The following is a 22,174-nucleotide window of genomic DNA, read 5'->3' as shown; positions in this document are numbered from 1 at the left end:
TGGTCTGTTCGGCGACTCGGTCAACACAGTCATCAGCAGATTCAGAGAGGTTAAGTATGCGGCCCCCATTGTCTCCTCAGGTGTGAACCACTAAATATGAATGATGGTGTTGAAATCGTTGACGCCCCTTGCGCATATTGCCTTTCCAAACAAAAACTGTCTTACAAAATTTAAATCAATGTATTGTTTTATGTGAATGATTAGGCAGGGTGATTTTCACATCATTTTGAAGAAAAAACTCTAGGCAACGACATCCATTAGTCAAAAGTCTTGTGGACACATATTTAGTATGTGTTTTGGGGCCTTATTTCAGAAACTTTATTTTTTTTCAATAACCATGCATAAACAATATTCCCTCAAAAATACAACATGTACATACATGTTACTCACATATTATGGTAGCCCTGTTTGTGCTAAATAGAGTGTAATTACACCTTTGCCATTAATATGCTTATAAGCAACTGAAAAAAGCACTGTCGTATTGTCATGTTACAATGTACCCCTCACATGTTACAATGAACCCCACCAACAAAACCACATAGTCGTACTAGACGTGTTAAAATAATGTGGGAAAAAATTAATTCTCTGAACCCCAAGTGGATTTACACAAACTGAGAAAGTCAAAAAGTGTTAGGTTGTGCCCCACTCTCCCCTACTCGAGTGCAAAAACCACATGTGTGGGTATTTGGACAGGCCCAATGTTTCTCAGAACACAGCAATGACAATTCCATTCAGTATTATTTTGCATGTGCTTTATTTAAAAAAGAAAAAAAGATTTACTATTAGCATTTCATGATAACATTAACAAAAATTAAAGGTAATTCAAACATTAGTCACATTAATGACACAGGACAATTCATCAGCTCGTGCACAGTCCATCATGTCACACTGCTGTGTTACATTTTGTTTTACAAAGATTTTTACTAATTTATAATGCAGCTTAAAGTGGTAATTTAATAAAAATATGGGTAGAATACCTGTCACGGAGGCTGTAGTTAAGCGACGACGAAAGGGGTAGAGCACATAAACAGTCTTTAAGAAAGACTAGCTGAAATTCAGTTCTCTTTGGAAGATTAAGAGATTGTTATGATAAATTTCATGAAATTAAATGCATTTACAAGGCAGAAATAAACACTGCTGCTGCAGTGAAAGTTTGAGAAGGCAGCTGAAAGTAAATATCTGTCTATGATGCATGTGAATCAAACAAATAGGCCTTCTAATTTGTAATTTCACAATGAGCTCAAAAGAATACTCATAAACTTAATCTGTTTAAAAACTTTATATATATATTAATGCATGTATTAGATTGATATTTATTTAAAAGAAATTGTTAATTTTGTGTTAATTAACAGAATACTTATATGAATATATTATATGAATTATAATTCATAAATATAAAAATAATATTTTGCAGCAAAAGATGAGCAATTTGTCTCTAAAACTTTGACTATGAACTGCTTTAATTTGGAGCAAGAGATACAGGGGGAGTTGCCTTATTGCATCTTTACTCACAGCTGATTGGTCCAGTTTTGGTTTGTGATCTCTAACCCAGAATAAAACCTGCTTCGCTGTGTAATGCAAGTTATGGCAATTAACACCGGTAAAAATTAATCAACATTCTTGAGCCCGAAAAAACAGTTTCCTCAAACTAATCTCAAACTTACCTGGGTAGAAACTGAAACCGGCCTCATGCAACAGGGCACTGGAGATAACAAACACAACCACTTGAACATTGATGACACCGGACAGTGAAATGAACAAAACGGAGTATATACAGAGAAGCAAACAAGGGAACTAAATGGGGCACAGGTGTAATCAATCAGAAAATTAACAAGGAAATACATCACAAGGAATCAGGAAACGGAATCCCAAACATAAAGTGACAATATCTCTATATTGATAAATCACACAGTTTAATTACTGTTCCATAATAAACTCTAAACCCAGGATAGAGAGGCTGAGTGAATGTGGTCTGGACTCTGTGGATGAGGGTCATTGTGTCAGAGACACTGTAGAAGGACAGAGTTCCTGCACTGTGATCCACATACACTCCTATTCTACGGGATGTTGGGGCTACAGGGAGTTCAGTCACTATACTATTGTGGCTGTATGAGTATATACTCCTGGAAGAAAAGCACAAACTCCAGGAATGATCATTATATCCAAATAAGCACTCCCTCCTCTCAACCTCTCCCTTCCTGCAGATGTTCTTATATGACACTGCTATTTCCACAGAACCATTTTTACTCCGCTCAACCTCCCAGTAAGAGCGTCCACACACACTCTTTGCACACAACACCTGCTCCCAGTAATCAAATCTGTCTGGATTATCAGGATAGTCATAGAGTGTGTCACCCTGAGAAATCACTCTGTTCCCATCAGACAGATGGAGGGATGGATTCACTGTGTTCAGATCCAGAGTCAACTGGCAGGAGTCTGATGGAGACAAAACAGGAAACAGGAGTTCAATACTTCAGCTTGATGGATCTCATGTTTGTGTGTTTGTATTGCTTGAATCTCTCTGTTTTACAAACAAAGCAGGAATATTGTTTGGTTAAAATGCCACCAAGCAGCTGAAACATTTTACAGCTTAAAAAAAATTGGATATATTTTTAAAATCATGTTGTTTTAATTTGAACCGTCAGTTCAAATTTCCGAAGGAATAGGTTTTGGTCTTTTGCACCACCAATTAGCATATGTTTTTTGGTTGAGTACATGGTAGTTTCAACCAAACTAGGCATGGGGGTTGGACTAAGCATCAACAATCATTCCTGTTTGGCTCAGAGGGAAAAAAAACGCATGGGTTACTTTGCATCATGAAGTTTTCAAATCAGTACTGATTTGCCAATCATGTTCACTATGGAGCCTCTGAATGTCCAATCTCAATCTTAAAACATTGGTAAAAAAATAAAATAAAATAAAAGATTTGCAAGCAAGAGCACCCTCAGTTGATACTGTAACTAAATGTTGGCGAAGTACCTGTAACCAGTGCGTTCTTGTGGAAGTGCTCTGTAGAAATTGTCAAATGTTTATGGATTTTTTATTTAGTGTCTTTCAAGTACTTGACTTGGTGCACAATCTGTAAAGTTGTTGAGGTTTCTACAAAACTTTAAAAGAAACAAATGTGAGAACTCCAGATTTTCTAGCTAAGGATACAAATATTTGCCTAGAGTGTGGTGTAGTTGAAATCTTGTCTAATACTGTAAAGGAGACTATTGTGAGACTGTTAGAAATTGAGTGTGAGAAGCAGAAGCATTTGATATTAATGTAACCTCATTTATGTCTAGCAGAAACATTTGAGATATAAAAGAAATCACTTTTATTTACTCCATCTGGGAAGCTTCATTAGCGGCTCCTGACCTTAAATTTAGGTAGGGCAGATTCTGGATCTTAGCGCTGATACATCAGACACACTTTTGGCACAATTCTAATGTCCTTGCGTTATTCATAACTATCGGTACCGTTCAACAAATAATCCTGTCAGTAAAAATAGCTGGTTTTACTGTAAATTTGATCAAATAAATGAAGCCTTGGTACTATTTAGTAAAGAGATTTGTTTAAAATACAAATTACAAAATCTTTCTGACCCCAAATTTTTGAATGGTAGTGTTATGTAATATTATTAATAGCACGAGGATAAGTTCAATGGAAAGTCCCTAGCATGACACAAACAAGTGTGTGCATTTGAGCTGTATTCTCTAATATTTCCCATATTAGACTATTTGGATGTTGTCAATCAAAATCAAACATCAGAATCAAATTTGAAAGCATTAAATGTTGCTTTCAATAATATATGTAGATTTGGGCTGAGATGTTCTTTTATTACTCACCACTGTGTAATGTATGACTCAGTGAACTTATTATCACCAAAAGCCAGAATACAGTATCACTGGTATCAGGTCATTTTTAAATGTGTGTATTATGATTATCCTCCTTACCTGAAGGAATATATAATTCTGTCCCAGTCCCAGTTATAGATTGTGACACAATGAATATCCCTCCTTCACTGTGCCAAACATCTTCAAAGAGAGTGGTAGACGTGCCTTTACATTTAAAGCCCCTTCAAACTGGAATATCCTGCCTGGGTCGCTAAGATCTGTCACTTCCTTGCGTTCCCTCAAAATATCGCTCTTTACTTGCTTGCAAGCAAGCTGTTGCTTTAAATGTTTTTCTCATGTTTGACTGGACTTTTGTTTTATATACCTAAATATGCGGGATACTTTTGTATACTTTTAATGTGTGTGTGTGTTTGCACCCTGCCTTTATACCCGTATATGCAGGAGTGGCTTGCGATGCAAATCGCACTCGCCAATGTCCATTGGCTTGTTTTGTTACCATTTGAAGGTAATTGGGTTCTCAGGTAGTTCTGACATAATGTCTCCCTCCTTCAGGGAAAGTAACCTAGACATTATTGGTTTGTTTCTGTCCTGCTTTAATGTCAGCAGCACTGCAGATGTGACAAAAACATAAAATAAAAAAACCTGATGATCCTGATCCCCAGTATGATTTGAGATTGTTAATAGAGCATCTTATGTTTGACAAAGACAAATCTGTACAAATAGTCACATGACCAATGACACTAATTTACCTATATTTTCTTTCCTGGTTTAAATTAGTTTTTGAATCCCAGATTTTCAATGTGGTGTCAGATTTCTGAACCCCATGTTAAATGCACAGCTATCTGTGCTTGTATGCCTTTATAGTAACTTACATTGTAGGAACTCCTCCCTGTTCTCGGGCTGAGGAGAGGGAATTATCTCGATCCATTTCACTATGGAAACAGAAGACATTTTCAGTTTAAAACAGGTCATCTATATTCAACGTATTGCACTGATTTTACATTATATTACTAACATTAAATCATATTTTTAGAGTGACAATACTGTCCTACATTTTACCTGTATCAGATATAATGTCTATTTTGTCTTTACAAAAATCCTCAAGCTCCTTTCTCAGTTTAGAGACGGTTTCTCTGACATCATCAAAAGACAGCTGGGAAGCGACAGTCGTGTGCAGTGCTGTGCAGTCTGTGGATTCCCATAGAGGATCAGACAGAGACTGCAAAGTCTACAGACACACAAACAGAAACAAACACAACCATCAAAATAAAAGTGAATAAATTAGAGTATTTATCTCTGTTCACCATCACCTGATAGCATTTATGCAATCCTTAATTATGTAGCAAATGTTCATAATATTCATAAAATCAAACACATTAATTGATCCAAATTTCAGCAAATTTACTGAAAGTCTCCTGTAATATGAGATCTTATTGTGGTGTTTTTCTAGATCTCGGTTACCTGCAGGAACTGGATGTGATCCTGTGTGTGTGAAAGCTGCTCCAGCTCAGCATGTCTCCTCCTCAGATCATTGATCTCCTGCTTCAGTCGCTCCATTCGTTCTTCAGCTCGACTCACTGCAGTCTTTTCCTGATCTCTGATCCGCCGTGTGACCTCAGAGCGGCTTCTCTCGATGGAGCAGATGATCTCAGTGAAGATCCTCTCACTGTCGTCCACTGCTGTCTGTGCAGAGCGCTGTTACACACACACATCACAATCACACAGTGGCTTCAGCGGGACTGAGTGTAGCTTCCCAAACATACGGAAATGTAATATATGACATATATGTCCCTATATCGCAAGTGACGCTGTCAATATATATATTTGATATTTGCAAACTTAATTTTTTTTTCATATCATAAATAACCATATATCAATATAACCAATTTCTATATGTAAGAAAATACATACATTTATACATGCACTACATATGCAGATGCATACAAAATAATACACAGTTAATATGTCTCCAACAAAGCGTGGCAGAGCTGCAAAAACTGATGTCACTGATGTCAGATATGAAAAAAATTAAAACGTTCCTTCATATTAATTAAGAAAAGTCGCTGGTATAAGCACATCTGTGCTGTTCCAAAGGCATGTAGAAATACTTTCTGTCTCATTTCAGGCCATGCATTTAGCAGGTGTTCCACTCCAATACCTTAAGTCATTGCCTAATGCCTTATTAGGCGTGCCAAAATTCAAACGCAATCAAAAGACCGCCAAATTACGCGCATTCAGAGACCAACGATGAAGAATGTTCGCCCTTGTCGAGTGGAAAGAAAAAAATGATAATTAAAGTTGGAGTATTGTTCCAACATCACACATAAAAAACTTCAGTATTAATGATTTCTTAGACGGACTTGATGACAGATCTGTAGGCTTTATTTAAGTGAGTGGAGAGGTGGACTGAAGAAACAACCTAAAGGCGGATGGCCGTACTGTGCATAAGTTGCAGGTAAGTTAATTTCTGAACTTTTATTATAATTCACACATTGATATTGCACAGAGAATAAATAAATTAAAATAATCGCTGAATTGCATGAGCTATTTATAAGCTACTTATCACATCGAAGCTAGTACAGATCGGATAATTGAGCAGATATTCAGTGTTTAACGTTAACTGTTAAGGTTTGTTTTTTTGTACTATTAACTTAATACTGCTTTATTGTGTGCGTTGCATTTTCATTTTATCATTTTCATGGTCATGTTTACGAGCTAGGAGTAGGCCCATATTGTTAACGTTATACTGCAGTGCATCATTCTAAGATATTTAAATGTTTTTTTATGTGAGAATAATATCTTAAAAAAGTAAGATTTCAGCTGTCAGACATATGTAGTAGAGAAAAAAAATACAATATGCCTTTAGAGTCTAGAACTAATACAATAATACTAAAGTAAAAATATCTCAAATGTATGCCAATGTAAACTTGCTGGATATTAAATCCCTGTCAGTATGTGTGCTAATATTTTGAACGCTGTCATCATGACATCAATAATTTTGTGGGTGCATAAGCGCTTACATGTGGTCAGCCCATGTTGTTGTCATTGTCATAGCCCTAGTTGTATCTTTTGTTTTAGATTCTATATTTTGTATTCCCCTTTTTCCCCCACAGAGAGACAGTCCACCCTAGGAAAACTAATGAGGACACAACATCAGTCCAGCATCTTCTGAGCAAATGAAAATGCAGGCCAAACCCTAGGCTTGTTGAAGAGGAGACCAGTAATGACGGACCATCTAGCCCCAAAAGGTCACAAGATTATTTATTTACTGAGACCTAAAACTAGCATCTGCATTGCAAATGTAAAAAATAATTGGCTGCCCACTATAAAGTTGTTGCTTCAGGATAACATAAAACAAAATCATTATTACTTACAACTTTGCAAATGAATTACTTCATTTAGAAATTAAATACTTTAAATACTTAAAATGAATCATCCAAAGTTAGGAGTACCTAATAATCTACAACTTTCCCTAGATCTTGACAGGATTAGTCATTTTTCACAGCCAAGTACACGCAGTCTGTCAGAGTTGTTTATGTTGCTTTGCCTGTTTTTACTTATGGTAAAGCTTATATACAAGTCTATATCTGTTTATCTGTTTTAATGCCATCAGCTAATACACTCTGCTATTATTTCCAAGCTTACTGTTTTGGGCAAGCTGATCCTCATTTTCTGCTAAAGAAATTGAAAATACTGATACTGAAAATCAATTTTCTTTTTCACTGTTTTGCTTCCTAGAAATGCCAAAACTCCTTAGTACAATAGGGGTAAGCTGGGAAGATGTCTTGAAGGAGCAGAGCACACAGGAACAACTGGCATCAGCTTCCAGCCTACAGGAAACTGAGTATGCTTTTGAGTTTTTCCAAACCACTACTGTAGTACAGCAAGTTACGACAGTAAAGACTTATTAAAAACAAATTCAAATGCCAATAAAACAATTTGTCTTTTTTACAGATGCAGTGATCCAGAAATTTCCTGGAACCACCAGGGGCCAACTAGGTGTAGCTATTATTCAAAAGGTCACTGAGCTGCGGACATCTAGTAGGGAGGTTAAGCCCAAAAAATAGGCCTTTGACTTCAAGTCATGATGCAAAGGTCTCCTTTGGTATGGAAGTACCTTAGGGTCATACAAATCAATTTATCCTAAGACACAAGTGAGATCACACTTTGTATCAGAAATAAACATGTTTTTTCAAAAATGGCCGCCAATGCGCCGAAAATACTCTAGAGTCCATATCTTTGCTTCTGTTATCGCTATAATGACAAATTTGGTGTCAAAGTGTACATTTTTGGGGTCAAGGAATCTAATAAAATTGGTTTCAAATTTAAAAACATAATAATTTTCCCCATACCATGACAATTGGGGGTAAATATGCACATTTCACATAAAAATTGTCATCAGAGTGACTTTACTTATATTTCGTTCAAAAACTTTAATTTTGTATTTAAGCAGTGCAGCTACTCGTGTACATTACATTTGTCCTAAGTAGCATGAGATTTTGAACAGTCAGGAGTAGCCTATAGCATATCAGTTCCTGCAACAACACATCCCATCTGCACCAGGAGCTGTGACAGCTGTTGAAGGTCAGAGGTGACAGGTTAACACTTTGAGGTTCGTATGACTTTCTCATTAAATAGAAAAATGTTTTTAATGTTAGATAACTAATAAATAGCTAGCTAGTTGAGTATGGAAAAAAAACCTTAGAAGGAAACTCAAGAATATTGAAGCCAAAAATTATCCTTATATTTTTATTAATTTAAAACACACTTGCTGCAGCTAGCAGACCTAGGCGAGGCAGCTCGCGCGCCTATTGGATGCTATGCGGCAACTGCTGCAACCTATCGAGGCACTGCACGTGACGTAAGCACCAATGAGTGGGCGTGTGGGCGAATGGGCGTGGCTTATGCCTATATAAGCCAGAGCTCGATAAGATGCTCCTTGGTTTTCATTGACTGAAGCGAAACCAGATGGTAGCACAAGCACGGCAGGGTTACGCAACACTCATTCTCTCTTCTAGAGAGAACCGAGGTTACGTTAGTAACCGTGACGTTCTCTTACGAGAGTACTCTCATGTTGCGTAAGCTAGCTTACGCTATGGGAATCCAATTTAAAACGCTGTGCGTGCTAAATCTACCACAATACTGACCCAAGGGCGAGCGCCCTGAGTTCATATGATATGGGGATATAAAAATGGGCAGCTAGACCTTTAGATCGGCCACCAAGCGAAACAAATAGCTGTCCTGACCATCTGAAAGCAGCCGAACGTTCCACGTAAATTCTAAGGGCCCTAACCAGGCAAAGGGGATTCACGTCAGACTCGCTGTCAGCACCAAAAACATGGAGATGGAGATTTTTTTTAAATAATCGCACAACCTATTTGATATTCCAATTAAATAGGCTACTCAGTTAGGCTACTCATCCCAACCAACTATTAAAAAAATGTTTACTTGTAAGCGGTCTTTTTACATGTTAGTTTTTTTCTGTGAGCGGGAATTGAAAACCAGGAGTGGACTGTTAGCGAAGTGATTACAGAATGCTTAGAGTGGAGAGAGGAACGTGCTTTCGCTCCACTCCAGGCTTTGATCACATCCCCCTCAGCAAGGTGAATACACCTCGTCTTTCCTTAATTTAAGACCTATTCAAACTAAAATTAAGACATTACACTATTTGAGAAATGAAAGCCTATTTACGGCCTTAAAATTATGAAAAGTGAACTTCTTGTGGACAATTCAAATGTCTGGGAGCGCTCTGGCGGTGCAAAAATGTATTACAACTAAATACAATGCACGCCATTGACGCCACTTAACCGAGCAAAATGTTTCACTCGGTTACGCAATTTTTAACGGTTAATCGGTTAACCATGGACACCCCTACTACTAATCCGAAAATCTCAACAAACTTAAAAAATGAACAGGCGGTATCATATACCTGTTGGTGGATTTTACTTTTCTGGTTTTTTTTTTATGTTTTGTTGTAATATTGTATTTGTATATAATAGGGATGGGAAGTCCAGTTATTTTCTGCGAATCTGTTCGGACAGTTTGTTTCAATGAACCGGTTAAAAAAAACGGTTCACCAGTTCTTTTACGTCCTCAAGTATTGACGTCAATTCTATCATCCCGGCGGATAAAAATAAGTTCAGACAAAGACATTAATTAGCCTAGAAATCAAAATCTAGTCAGGCCAATCACATAGTATAAAGAGTCGGTGGGCGGGCTTAACATAATGATGGCAGAGTTGCAATGGTTCCTCCTCCGCGTTCGGTTCAGAGACGATGCTATCACGCATGCTCATTATCTCCAGCTCATCAGTTCTCTGTATCAAACGTGTTCAAAAGAAACGGTTCTCGGTTCTGTACTGGTGATCACAGCACTGCTGTAGGAGTACATGCGGCGTGCGCTGATCTGAGAACTGCTGAAACCTGAATATAAACTACAGTCGACAAAACTAAAAAGTTGATACATGTCTCCAGTATGTTTAATACGTTATGGTTTGATTAACACATTATAAACATTTACTTTGCACTCTTAAAATCTTGGCAAGAGTTTACGTCAAATATCAACTTTTTAATATTTTTTGATAGAAATTAAATGAGCTGTTCTTGAAAATAATGTTTTAGTATAATAATAATTGTTTAGTTTTACAATCCATTCATTTCCAATCTTTAAAAAAATACAGTGAAAAGACAGTAATTATGTGATAAATATGTTTCCAACATGTTTTATTTTGTTACACTTATTGGTGTTCAACAAAATACTTAAGAAACATGCATTTCCTCTCTCTGAAAAAATTGCACGCATGCTCAGCTCATTGGTTCTCAGTATGTCGAATGTGTCCGAAAGAAACTGTTCTCGGTTCTGTACTGGTGATTGAGAACGGCTGTACCTGTACGTTCGGTAGTATGCGCATGCGCAGTATCAGCTGCTCGTGCTCATTACTGCTCTCAGCACATGTCTCAGTTCAGTGAACTGTTGGAGTTACTGGAGTAACATATACTCCAGGATATTGGTTTATTTCGAGTCAGAGGTTTCTGAAAGTGTGTAGTTGTGGATGCGCTGACGCAAGACGCAAACTGTTTCGCACGATTCAGTCCGATTTGGTGTACCGGTTCACTAAAAAGAACCGGTTCAAAAGAACGATTCGTTCCAGAACCGGACATCAATAGTATATAATAAAGTTGTGTGTTCAGTAGTTTTCTAAGCTTAACAATTTTTCTTTTCAAATCAAAACTGTTTTGATAAAGTTTTAATGTTTTAACTGTTTCACTGTATTACTTCTTTTTTGCTGACTGCACCGTTTATCATTTAAGGTTTAGGCATGTCATGTGCATTGCATTGCAAGTGTGTAAGTACACGTCCATAACCTATATTTAAAACTATGTAACAAATTAATGAAAGCATGTTTTTCACATTTGTTTAGTTTACACCATACATTAATATAAAACATTTTGCAATTAATATACATAATATAAGAACATAACATATTCAAATATGTGAACACAATGTTTTTATATATGCCATTTATATATTCCATATACATTTATAAAAAAAAATATTTAATTTTAAATATATAATATATATTAAGACAATATAAAAACATATTATGGACATAATGTTACATGTAAGCAATATGCTATGCATATATGTGTAGTTTGTATATTGAACATTTATACACATAAATATATGTCATGTATATTGATAATTATATATGTGACATATATATATATATATATATATATATATATATATATATATATATATATATATAGGCCCTACTATTATACATACATAAAATATATGGGCTAGTTTTATATGTCAATATATGAAATTGTTCCATTTTCTAATATGTTTTATAAATGGGCAGATATATATGTACATATATGTTTTCACTTTCTATGTGGATATATTTCATATATGTGTATTTCATATGTGTACATATATTACATTTCCGTGTCTCAAACTTCTCTTCTCCAAACTCACCGTATGAGAGTCCACAGTCTCTCTCAGCTGCTGAAGATCCTTCTCTCTCTGCTGGATTCTCTGTTGCCAGCTTATCTGCTGCATGTCCTTTAAGTATCTCTGTAGAGAATAAAAAAAAACTGAAAAACATTACATAATATACCACAAAAGCATTATGTAAAAAGTTATGTGAATCCATTGTTGGTAAAATAACTCAGTGGTTAATAATCTATTAGTTTATATTTAAACATTGGTTTAATTTACTACATTAACAAAAGGCATACGTTTCAGAGCAGTTCTTCAAACCTCACCTCTTTCTCTGCCCTCTGTAACGCAGTTGACACAGTGTTGTGGTTTCGATGTTCATCCACCATACACAGCATGCAAATCAATTTCTGGTCAGTGCGACAAAAAACCTCGAGAATCTTATCGTGTTTGTGGCAGATCATCTCCTGCAGTCTCCCAGTGGCATCGGTCACATTGTGTCGTTTACCAGGGTGAAACTCCTCATGACGCTCAAAATGAGTTTGACAGTAAGAATACAGGCACACCAGGCAAGACTTGACAGCTTTGTATTTCCTCCCAGTGCAGATGTCACACTGCACATCTCCAGGTCCAGCAGGAACAGCAGTTTGAAGTTTAGTCGTCTTCAGTTTCTCCAACATTTCAGCAAACAGCACGTTCTTGAATAAAGCAGGTCTTGGACTAAAGGAGTTTCTGCACTGAGGACAGCTGTAGACCCTCTTCTGATCCTCCTGATCCCAGCAGTTTGTAATACAGCTCATACAGTAACTGTGTCCACATGGGATAGTCACTGGATCCTTCAGGAGATCCAGACACACTGGACAGCTGAACTGGTCCACTGATATACTGGCTTCCGCCATTTTACTGCGTGTGCACACGTTATAAAAATGCAACGTTATGCCTATGCCAACAGTAGCCTACTTAAGTTTCGTTTTCCCTCCACTGACCAGCTGGTTGTGTGAGAGTTGAAAACAGGCGTGTCTGTAAATATCCATATAATAAAAATGTCCACTAGATGTCAGCCTCAGTTAACATATCTCCCAAGACATATATATGCCTGTAAATGCAATATTCCCACTGCTTAGTAGCCTGGTTAAAACCAGACCATTCTCAGTTGTAACTGTGAGTTAGGCTCTGGCAAAGCTTCATAGACAAATCATTTCTAGAGGGGCTTCACCAACGGACGTCGCGGATAGACCTAAAACCAATCAGAGCGATGAAGGAGATGACGTATGCAGAGTGGCGGAGAAACATCTCCCGAGTGTTGTACTTTGCTCGGTTTTTAACAAAAAGGAAACGTTCAAATCGCTTAAAATAGACGCGATAGCTGATTCGAACGAGTGATGTTCGACGGCGGCATCCATCTTTGTAATGTAGGCTACAAAATCTGCTTCAAAATCCCAGCGCTGTCGTCATCGTGTAAAGCCCGCCGCAACGTTTCTGATTGGTGCCTCGATTTCGACGGATTGGAAATGGGTTTATGTTTGAATGAGCTCTTTGCCAGACTAACTTTCAGAGCAAATCTAAATTTGCCGGAAGTTGTCTGGGGTTTCCCAGGCTAACCATAGATATCATATAGAGAGGCTAACTGCTTAGTGCAATATCTTAAAAATTCAGGTGACATTTATATTTATATTTATTCACACTACACAAAATACTGTAAATATGTTCATAATCTGTAAATGTTTATTCTGACAAAACCCAACTGTGACCATATATGTTTATAGTATTTTCATATTTTTTATAATTTTATTTGTAGAATTTGTATTACTATTACTTGTTGTATCTGTATTTGTATATGTGCACTGGAAGCTTCAGTACCAAGGAAAATTGGCAATAAAGCTCTTTCTAATTCTGATTCTGATACAGACACTGAGAGACACTAAAAAGGTGATAGTCACGGGAAGTTCGGATCACTTTACTGACTCGGATCTTTGAATCTAAAATGAACGAATCTTTTTTCAAGTCATTTCGTTCATTTCAGCAGAATATAATTAAAATGTTACATGTTAATAGCCAAATTCCCCCAAAAACATCAAATGTTGATCAAATTTAGAATAAGACAAAAATGACAATGCAAGGACAAATTATGAGAAACGGTTCAATTAATTAATTGCATAAACTTTTAGGCTATGCAGGTTAGTTTACCTCACTTCCCGATCTAAACCGTTCGTTCATCCCGTGGGATCCTCGTAAACTGAGCTATGTATGTAGTACCGGATACAGAACTGTTTAGTTCATGTAAAAAAAAGAAAAGAGAAAAAATTTCTGGAGTCTTCGGGTCGTGCTGTGCTTCATCGAGTGCTGTTACTGGGTCATTCCACGAAATCAGTGCCTTTTCAACTTTGAAAAATTAAAATATAAAATAAGTCGAATACATTTTTAAAAATATATCCATGAAATGAAGACGGCTTTAAATGACAAGAAATTGTATTATGCCATCTTAGGCTATTTTTTGTTTTATGACTATTTATCTACCTCATCTTTTGATGTTTTTGTCACCCCTGTTACGGACACAAGCGTTACTATATACTATAGTTTTAATTAGAACTATGTTATAGTTTTAACATAAATTAGCAGTATTTTAGTCCCTCTTTTCACTGGGATTGTTTCAAATTTAGGATTTTTTTTATCTTATATTTGTCATTCAGATGACCAAGAACATACTAATTTTGGAGGGTGATCACGTTTTAATTAAGAAAAATATATATTTTTACAAGAGAGATATTAAAAGAAGGTATTTGTCCAAAAAACAATGTATATAGGGTTATAATGGAAAAACTGATGTAGGCGCAATGTTGAGGGAACTGTTTGGATGTTCTGAGGCATGGCCTGCAATGCCTTCTCTATATCCTGCTCCTTCACATAAAACAGCTTGATGGAGGTTTGTGTTTTGGACAGTGCTGAAAACAGAGACCTTTCATCTGGTATGTCATGGCCTTTGCTTACAAGGTCATCTGCTTTGTCTTTTCAGTGCAACTCCATCAGGAGCCATCTGCTTCGAATGTTATCACTCGATTGAATTGGCGTTATCAGCTCATAGATATGGGCCAGAAGGGGCCTGCTCCACCTACTGGTAGACTCAGAAGGCTGTTATCATCCATCCACATGGTTAATCACCAATAAATACAAGAGAAGACTCCAGATCCAATCCCAGAGGAATCCAGCTCTCGGGTAATCGGAATTCTACTGGATGACACGGCAACGTTGCGATATTTCCCGCTTGATATTTTCAGGTAAGACCACTTAAATGATAAAACTGAGCATTTAAAGTGTAATTAATTAGTCTATAAGGGAAAACAATACATAAAATGTGTTTTAATGTTGCGTGACATGAGTGTTGACATGAGATTATCGTATTGCAATTGTGTTTGTAATATAGGCTATTATGTTATTAGCCTATTGTTACGTTACATGCTTTATGTGAGCATTATTATGTCGTTTGAATGTTCAGCACCAATCACTACGCAGTGTGTTGTCTGCCTAGATCATGCTGATTACATGTGCATTGAGTGCAGCACCACTGCAGTGTTTTGTGATATTTGTAATAATTGCCAAATATTTTGATTTCAGATATGGGAAAAGCATTCAAGACTTATCATTATTCCTCCCATAAATCTATGTTTTCCTTCAATCTTTAGGATTGCAGTAACTTCAAGGCTGGCAACGTACTGAGGTCACAAAAACAAGCAAAGAAACTTGATGTTACAGGAGTGTTTGGAGCCTCTTGTTGTCATGAAATGCTCCTAATGTTTGTCAACATGAGCCAAGGAGAACGGCAAGGCATCTCTGACTATTGACCCAGTGTTCCAGAATGATAATTCCCGTTTGATTCCACTTATTCATAAATTGCTTTGAATAGCATGGCCCTAACATAAGTCATATTTTTATTTTTCAGGCACCAAATATGAACCTCATGGAAAGTATATGAGAGATTCCAAAATATTACAAAATTTTACCTATACCTCCATTCTATAATCTTCACTAATATAAGAAAGCATGATAAATGTTTGGATCATTTTGAGTGCCCTTATTGAGTATTTAGGTATTGAATTTGATGCTGGAGATTGTTTGTATAATTTTTTTTTCTCAGTATACAGCGTCATCATTCACATTTGTGTTGAAATAGATTAGCCTATCCCCTCTATGTTATCTATGAGCTACTTCGAAGATGTGAGGACACAAAAATACACCTGCGAGTAGTCTATGACATTGCCTGTGTTGTTGCCTCACATTTGCATGCAAGTACTTTTTTCTTTTATTTTTTCTCGGTGTAAAACTGAATTATTGTTTTGAGAAAAGACCTTGACACATTTACTCAAAATGATGCCATACTGTGTTCAATCAGTAATCAGGGGAGGGCATACTACACAACATCTTGGCCGTACCAGCATTTCACGTTGATCGACACACATTGCCCCGCCAGGTAATTCATTTACTTTATAGAGACATCAGGATAGTCGCACATCATTCACTCAAGTTCAAGTTCAGTCTTTATTTTGCCAGAACGACCCACATCGCCTGGAATTAATTTTGGTGAATTGGCTCACACAAGACAATGCAACATAACATATACAATAAAAACATGAAATCTAAACAGAGAACAAATACTTAGATTACTGCTAATAAATAGTAATACAATTAATCAGACAAAGTGCTAGTGGGTTTAGTGACCCTAAGAAGAAGGAGGGCATAGCTGTGTCTGTATAAGTAAAGTAGATAGAGATTGTTGTTGTGAGTTGAGAGCCCTCACAGCCTGCGGGTAAATACTATTAGAAAAACGCTCCCTGTTTGGCCTCCATTTTCCTGTCTATCAACTGCATACCTGAAATAAGAAGAGTGCCTTCTTAAGTGCCTAAAAGTAATCTTTAATCTAGCATTTTTCCCACCTGGTGTTTCAGAGATGCACTGTTTTATCTCACATCTGTCTGGGTCAAATCACTATAAGCGTATGATTGTTATAACCAAATATGTTTTCTTTATGTTTTATGCAGATTACTATCTAATGTGTATAATTATTACATGAATATAAAGTAATAAAATGAACAGCTTTGCTATTTTTTCTGATTAAAAGGTAAAGCTACACCTAGGCCCTCTCCTGCTCCAAGCCCTGTCTGAATGGTCAAAAGCATTACACTTCGAACACGTAACATACAGTAGGCCTACAGTACCGAAGGGGTAAGGGGTGGTAATGGCACAGTGGATAAGACACATACCTTTCGTGTGAGATACCTGGGTTCGAATCCACTGTGAGACACTAATGTGTCCCTGAGCAAGACACTTAACCCCTAATTGCTCCAGAGGCGTGCGACCTCTGAAATATAGCAATTGTAAGTCGCTTTGGATAAAAGCGTCAGCTAAATGTATCTATATCTCTACCTGCTGCTGTGAGAGAGCCGGGACAATAATTATGCACCATAAAAGTCCCAAAAAAGCCAGAAGAGCAGGAACAGGAGGGCAAAATAACTCCGTAGACCACAGCAGTGTGAGTAGAGGAAATCATCACAAGGCGCATAGCAAGCGTATGTACACAAACCAAACACACACAATAAGAACACAGTAAGTGGACTACTTGATTACTATAAACAAATTATTTACACAGCATTTCTATAGGAATGATTCTGTCCCAAGCTTTTTGATCCATATAAGTGGTTGATCACTGTAACCGTGATCACTATAAGCAGTTTACACTGTAGTAGGATCATGCTCAGTGTCAGTGTCTGTGATATCTACCACTCTGCTTTAATCACAGATCAAGTACAGCCCTAGGCGGCTCGATGAGTTTGGGCTCACAGACGGTAAAGGAATGGAAAGACTGTGATCTTTTCTCATAAGATTTGAAGAGTCACAAAGGAGATGACTCCATCTCACCTTGACCTGTTGACTGATGCCCTTTTGCATTATGGACGGAGGAAATCAACTGACCTAGGTTTGTCCACTGCATAACCTGTAAAAATGATGTCCTGGTGGTTCACTGTTTATAGGTTTTATATTTTCTGGAGTGAAGCTGATCACTCACAAATTGGTCAGCATAAGTAAATTAAACTGTCTTTGCAGAGATGCAGCTCCTGCAAAGACTAGACAAAGCAGAGAAGACATCGCATCTGTCATCAGAGAGACACCTGGTCAACAATGCACATAAGAAGCAGGAAACAATAGTTGTATACGGGAGAATTTTAGATTCCATTTACAAGCGCATTTCGCACGGAGTATGTAGTATTGATGTTGTCTTGTTTCTTGTTATTTTTGTTGTCTAGTGTTGGTTTCTGAGGGAGACATGGAGAAAAGGGAGCTAGCCCAACAGAAACCAATAAGTAAGCAACTGAAGTGAATGTCTTGAATGTGTTCATTGAGTCTCTTGGTCAATCTGTTGAAGGCACTGTTCTTTTTGTTGCAGCAGATAATCTTCCAGCTCACGGATTGGCAGGCTTTGTACAGTCATTTCGTTCTGAGATTCTGTCTGGCAATTCAAGACCAGTTGCAATCGCATTATGTTGCTGAGGGTGAATTCAGTCAACTCATGATCTGCATGTCCAGAATGTCTCCATTAGAAATGGGGAAAGTAATTGTGGTGTGAAAGGGGACTGTGTCTTAAAACAAAAGCTGCAGTATTTTCATCCAATCACTGGTTTCCCCCCTGGTATTCTCCATGACCCCCTTGAAGGTATTGTGCCAATAGAGTTGGCATTATGCATTCAGAAAAGGATTTGTCTGAAACACTTCCCGCTTGATTATTTGAACAGGAAAATTGAATTATTCCCATATCAGCATACAGATAAGGTTGATAAACCTAAGCCAATTTTCACAAAAATGACAATAGTGGTAATGGACACTAAAATGCTGCATTACTTCAGCTACTTCCATTTATGGTTGGCAATGTTGTACCAGAGGGAGATAGCACATGGGCAGTGTTAATGGAATTGAAAGACATTGTGGAGTTAGTGCTGTCTCCAACATTTACTGAAGAAATGATTCAGTATCTACAGAGTATAATTAGGGACCACAGGCAAATTCTTCTTTAAGTATTTCCAGATTTTAAGCTTCGGCCGAAGCATCACTTCGTCGAACATTACCCAGAGCTGATCAGATGTTTTGGACCTCTTGTACATTTATGGACCATGCGTTTTGAAGGCAAACACCGCTTCTTCAAACGGGTTGTGCACGATACACAGAACTTTAAAAATGTGCTTAAGACACTGGCAAGCAGACACCAGCTTATGATGGCTTACCATCTAAATGCGCCAGCGTTCTTCAAACCACATTTGCAGGCATCAACTGTGACATCTGTTTTAGTTTTAACACTACCTGAAGTGGCAATACAGTATATTAAACAGAAGACTGATAGTAACACGATTTACTGTGCACCTCGAATCACCATTGATGGGACAAATATTTTTACTGGGGAATATTTTCCTGCTGGTTTTGAAGCAGGGTTACCTCAGTTTTGTAAAACTGAATCAATGCTCCTTGTGAACGATCATATGGCCTTCCTATGCAGGGAGCACAAGTCCCATTATATTGAACACCTAAGAGCCTTTAATCTGTGTTTAGGTGATATATCTGTTAAAACAATAACAGATTTGAGTGACACATCCCCCTTGCTGCCTACAGCATAGAGGGCCAGTTGCTGTTGACGCCAAAGCGATTTCTAAGTTTACAATAATATAAAGATTTCTACATTATTTGGAAATCCATGTCCAGTCCATCTTGTTCAAATCTATATTTTTAACTTGCATTTTACCTTGTTGTTTTGGTCTCCTAGATGGCGGAATCCCAGAAACCTTTACTGACAGTTTACGTCGCTCCTGACATCGCCCACAAGATGACCCTTGGCCTGATGAGTTCCCAGTTCCTCAATTTTCATATGATGTCGAGCACAGCCTAAATGGTGGAAATACGGCCTATCAAAACAGTGGAAAGTTCTTAAAATTAACAAAAGGCAAAAACACGACATTCTAGAAAATATGGCCAAGGCAATACACAGCTTTAAGGCTTACCCCAGCGACAAAGAAGTAGCGAAAGCAGCTGAGGCTCTTATTTCTAAGCACCCCTACCTCACAGAATCAGGAAGTCAATGTAGATGGTATGGCTGGAAGACAAGTTTAAAGTTTAAGATGGGCAACTATTGCACAAAACTCAGCAGATCTGGCTGTGAAGAGGTGGCTGTTAACTCGGGGAAGAGAAGCCAAAATAATCCAGAGAGTGAGTCTCCAATCTCCAACACCAAAAGAGCTCGTCGAGCTGAGGTAAACTACCTACCAAATTTTCCAAAAGGAGAGAGCGCTGAAAGCTTGGATCAACAAAGATTGCAAATATTTGAGGAAGTGTCTAAGACAGAAAGAAGTCTTGGGCTGATAGAGAGACTCATGCAAAGTACATTTGTGCTGCGTGAACAAACAGATCGTTGTAGATTACCCATCACAACCAGTGAAGGACTTTTTGGAAAAGTGGCCTGCACTTCGTTTGGAATCTCAGGTAATTTTCTCAGTTGCTCTCTGTTAGATTCCATTTTTTTATGTGTGTCAGTTAATTTTGTGTTCTTCTTTAACATTTTTTATGTTATTTGTTTGAATGCTTGCTTTCAGATTGCTGCAGAATTCCACAGGATTACTAATATCAGCTTGAAAAACAAGTTCTATGCAGAGCTGGACAACCATACGCCTCGACTGATTGCTGTTTACAGGCAGAAGGCTGCCTGTACGGGCAAGGCAGCAGAAGTACTGAGAAGCATCTTTAGTGCCTATGATCTTACGGTAAATTTTGTTAATTACATACATTTATAGTACAAGTTAATGTGCACAAGTACTGCTGCTGTTAATTGTTTAAACCTAGCTTTGAACTTTTTTCACTTTAAATTTCTTCCCCTCTTTTATCTGTAATTTTATCGCTATTTTTTTTTTCTCTTGCACCACTAAGATAGTTCTGTGTTTTTTCAGGATCACTACGATATTAACAACAGACGTACAGCTGCACTTTGAGCTCTCCCTGTCTACATGCGCGAAGATGACTCTGTGTTTTTCAAGATGTGGAATGTAGGTTTGTATACATATAATTTGAATTTTAATGTTATTTATCTGATTATGCTCATGAAGTTCTCTCATGCTTTTCAGACTGAAGGTGTGGATGAGCCAGATGAGCCAGACATTGCAGATTCAGCTGTAGCTCTTGTCAGCTTGGAGACTCGACTCCAAGTCGACTGGTTCAGGGGTGCGTTTCCCAAAAGCATCGTTAGCCAACTATGTTCGCAAGCACCGTCGTTACTAACATAGTCCAACGATTTGGTGTTTCCCGAAACCATAGTTCAAACGAACATTCGCAAACTGCATCGCACACTTCTGTGGTTGGAACGACAGGTCTCGACCTGTGGTTAGAAGCATAGTTCCTTGTTAGTTTGTTGTGTCGACGTCATTGATTTCGCAGCAGCTGGGGTGTGTTCTATTCACAGCTATCGACCCTATAGCCTATTCCTTTCGAAGAATTCACCATCCACTTTAAGTGATTTGGATGACTTGTCGAGGTGCTCAGGTTTTACACAATTTGCTTGCAATTTTATCTTTATTACAAATTCAATTTGAAACAATATAGCGTGATGATCGCAATTATTCTCCCTTCTAAGTACCCTCCGAAATAATTATTTATGCCGGTTGGGACGCAGCCTTGTGTGCAAGTGAGTAGCTATCTTTGTTAAAACATTCCCAAAGTCAAATTTGTCATATAACAATATTTAAAGCAGCACTAAGAAAGATTTTTTACCTTAAAATAATGTTTCCAAAATCGTTCAGTGGTTCATCAAGTCGTGACATGGTGAAATGCACTTATGCCACAGCTTTGTGGTCCTTTATCTGATATATCCACACTATGTAAGATTGCCAGATCGGGTCGCGTTTCTGTAGTTCTAATGAGACATAAGAAAACTACTAATTTGACTTGCTTTACGGCAAGCGTTAAAATAGCTACAATTGCTCGTTTGTGATGTCGCAATACATCATACTTTCATAAAATCATCCATCATAATCTACCTTGTCTGTGGCCATTGTTGATTCCAAAGCCGGGGCTGGATAAACAGAGAGTATACCTAAGAGAGTATATCTAAACATCCTACCGTGCCCGACACTAGGCTGCGGTAGGCTAAATTATTTATGACAGCGGTAATGGACAATTCCGCTTCCAACCTGTAGGGTGACCGCAGAGGAAAAGTTATTTGGTGCTGCTTTAAAAATATATATTTTAGGGGTTTCCCCTTAAATATTAAATTGTATCTGTACTAGGCTACACATATGCAACATATGCAGTGCTAATCGCTAAGGAAATGTAATTTCCATACATTAACATAGGCTATTTAAAATATTACA

At 37.5% G+C, this 22,174-nt stretch overlaps 1 protein-coding gene and 2 long non-coding RNA genes across 3 annotated transcripts; 2 read left to right on the top strand and 1 right to left on the bottom strand.

Annotated features, from left to right (window-relative positions):
* Positions 1–1,875: 1,875 nt before the first annotated feature.
* Positions 1,876–13,291, bottom strand: ftr93 (finTRIM family, member 93). The gene is made up of 6 exons (XM_077242041.1): positions 12,110–13,291; positions 11,820–11,918; positions 5,301–5,534; positions 4,899–5,067; positions 4,712–4,771; positions 1,876–2,436 (listed from the first exon to the last, which is right to left on the bottom strand). Exons 1-6 carry the CDS (start codon positions 12,680–12,682, stop codon positions 1,892–1,894), a joined length of 1,680 nt encoding a protein of 559 aa, XP_077098156.1. The 5' UTR covers positions 12,683–13,291; the 3' UTR covers positions 1,876–1,891.
* On the top strand, positions 6,739–7,878 carry LOC143749625 (uncharacterized). The gene is made up of 3 exons (XR_013207058.1): positions 6,739–7,087; positions 7,578–7,683; positions 7,794–7,878. It is a non-coding gene; the product is annotated as an uncharacterized LOC143749625 (long non-coding RNA).
* A 5,043-nt stretch (positions 13,292–18,334) lies between the features above and the next one.
* Positions 18,335–20,858, top strand: LOC143749467 (uncharacterized). The gene is made up of 4 exons (XR_013206987.1): positions 18,335–18,486; positions 19,585–20,297; positions 20,408–20,575; positions 20,759–20,858. It is a non-coding gene; the product is annotated as an uncharacterized LOC143749467 (long non-coding RNA).
* Positions 20,859–22,174: the final 1,316 nt, after the last annotated feature.

The sequence above is a fragment of the Siphateles boraxobius genome, unplaced genomic scaffold, assembly GCF_051911475.1.
Source record: "Siphateles boraxobius isolate OS27281-9 unplaced genomic scaffold, OSU_SipBor_1 25, whole genome shotgun sequence".
NCBI lineage: Eukaryota > Metazoa > Chordata > Actinopteri > Cypriniformes > Leuciscidae > Siphateles > Siphateles boraxobius.
The sequence above is the reverse complement of the archived record's forward strand: the minus strand, read 5'-3'. Positions and strand labels throughout refer to the sequence as shown.

Coding starts and splice junctions, on each gene's coding strand:
- ftr93 (XM_077242041.1), bottom strand. CDS start 12,682: ATGGCGGAAGCCAGTATATCAGTGGACCAGTTCAGCTGTCCAGTGTGT. Junction 5,068..5,300: donor ATCACATCCAGTTCCTGCAG/GTAACCGAGATC, acceptor GTGTGTCTGTAG/ACTTTGCAGTCTCTGTCTGA. Junction 4,772..4,898: donor AGACATTATATCTGATACAG/GTAAAATGTAGG, acceptor CTGTTTCCATAG/TGAAATGGATCGAGATAATT.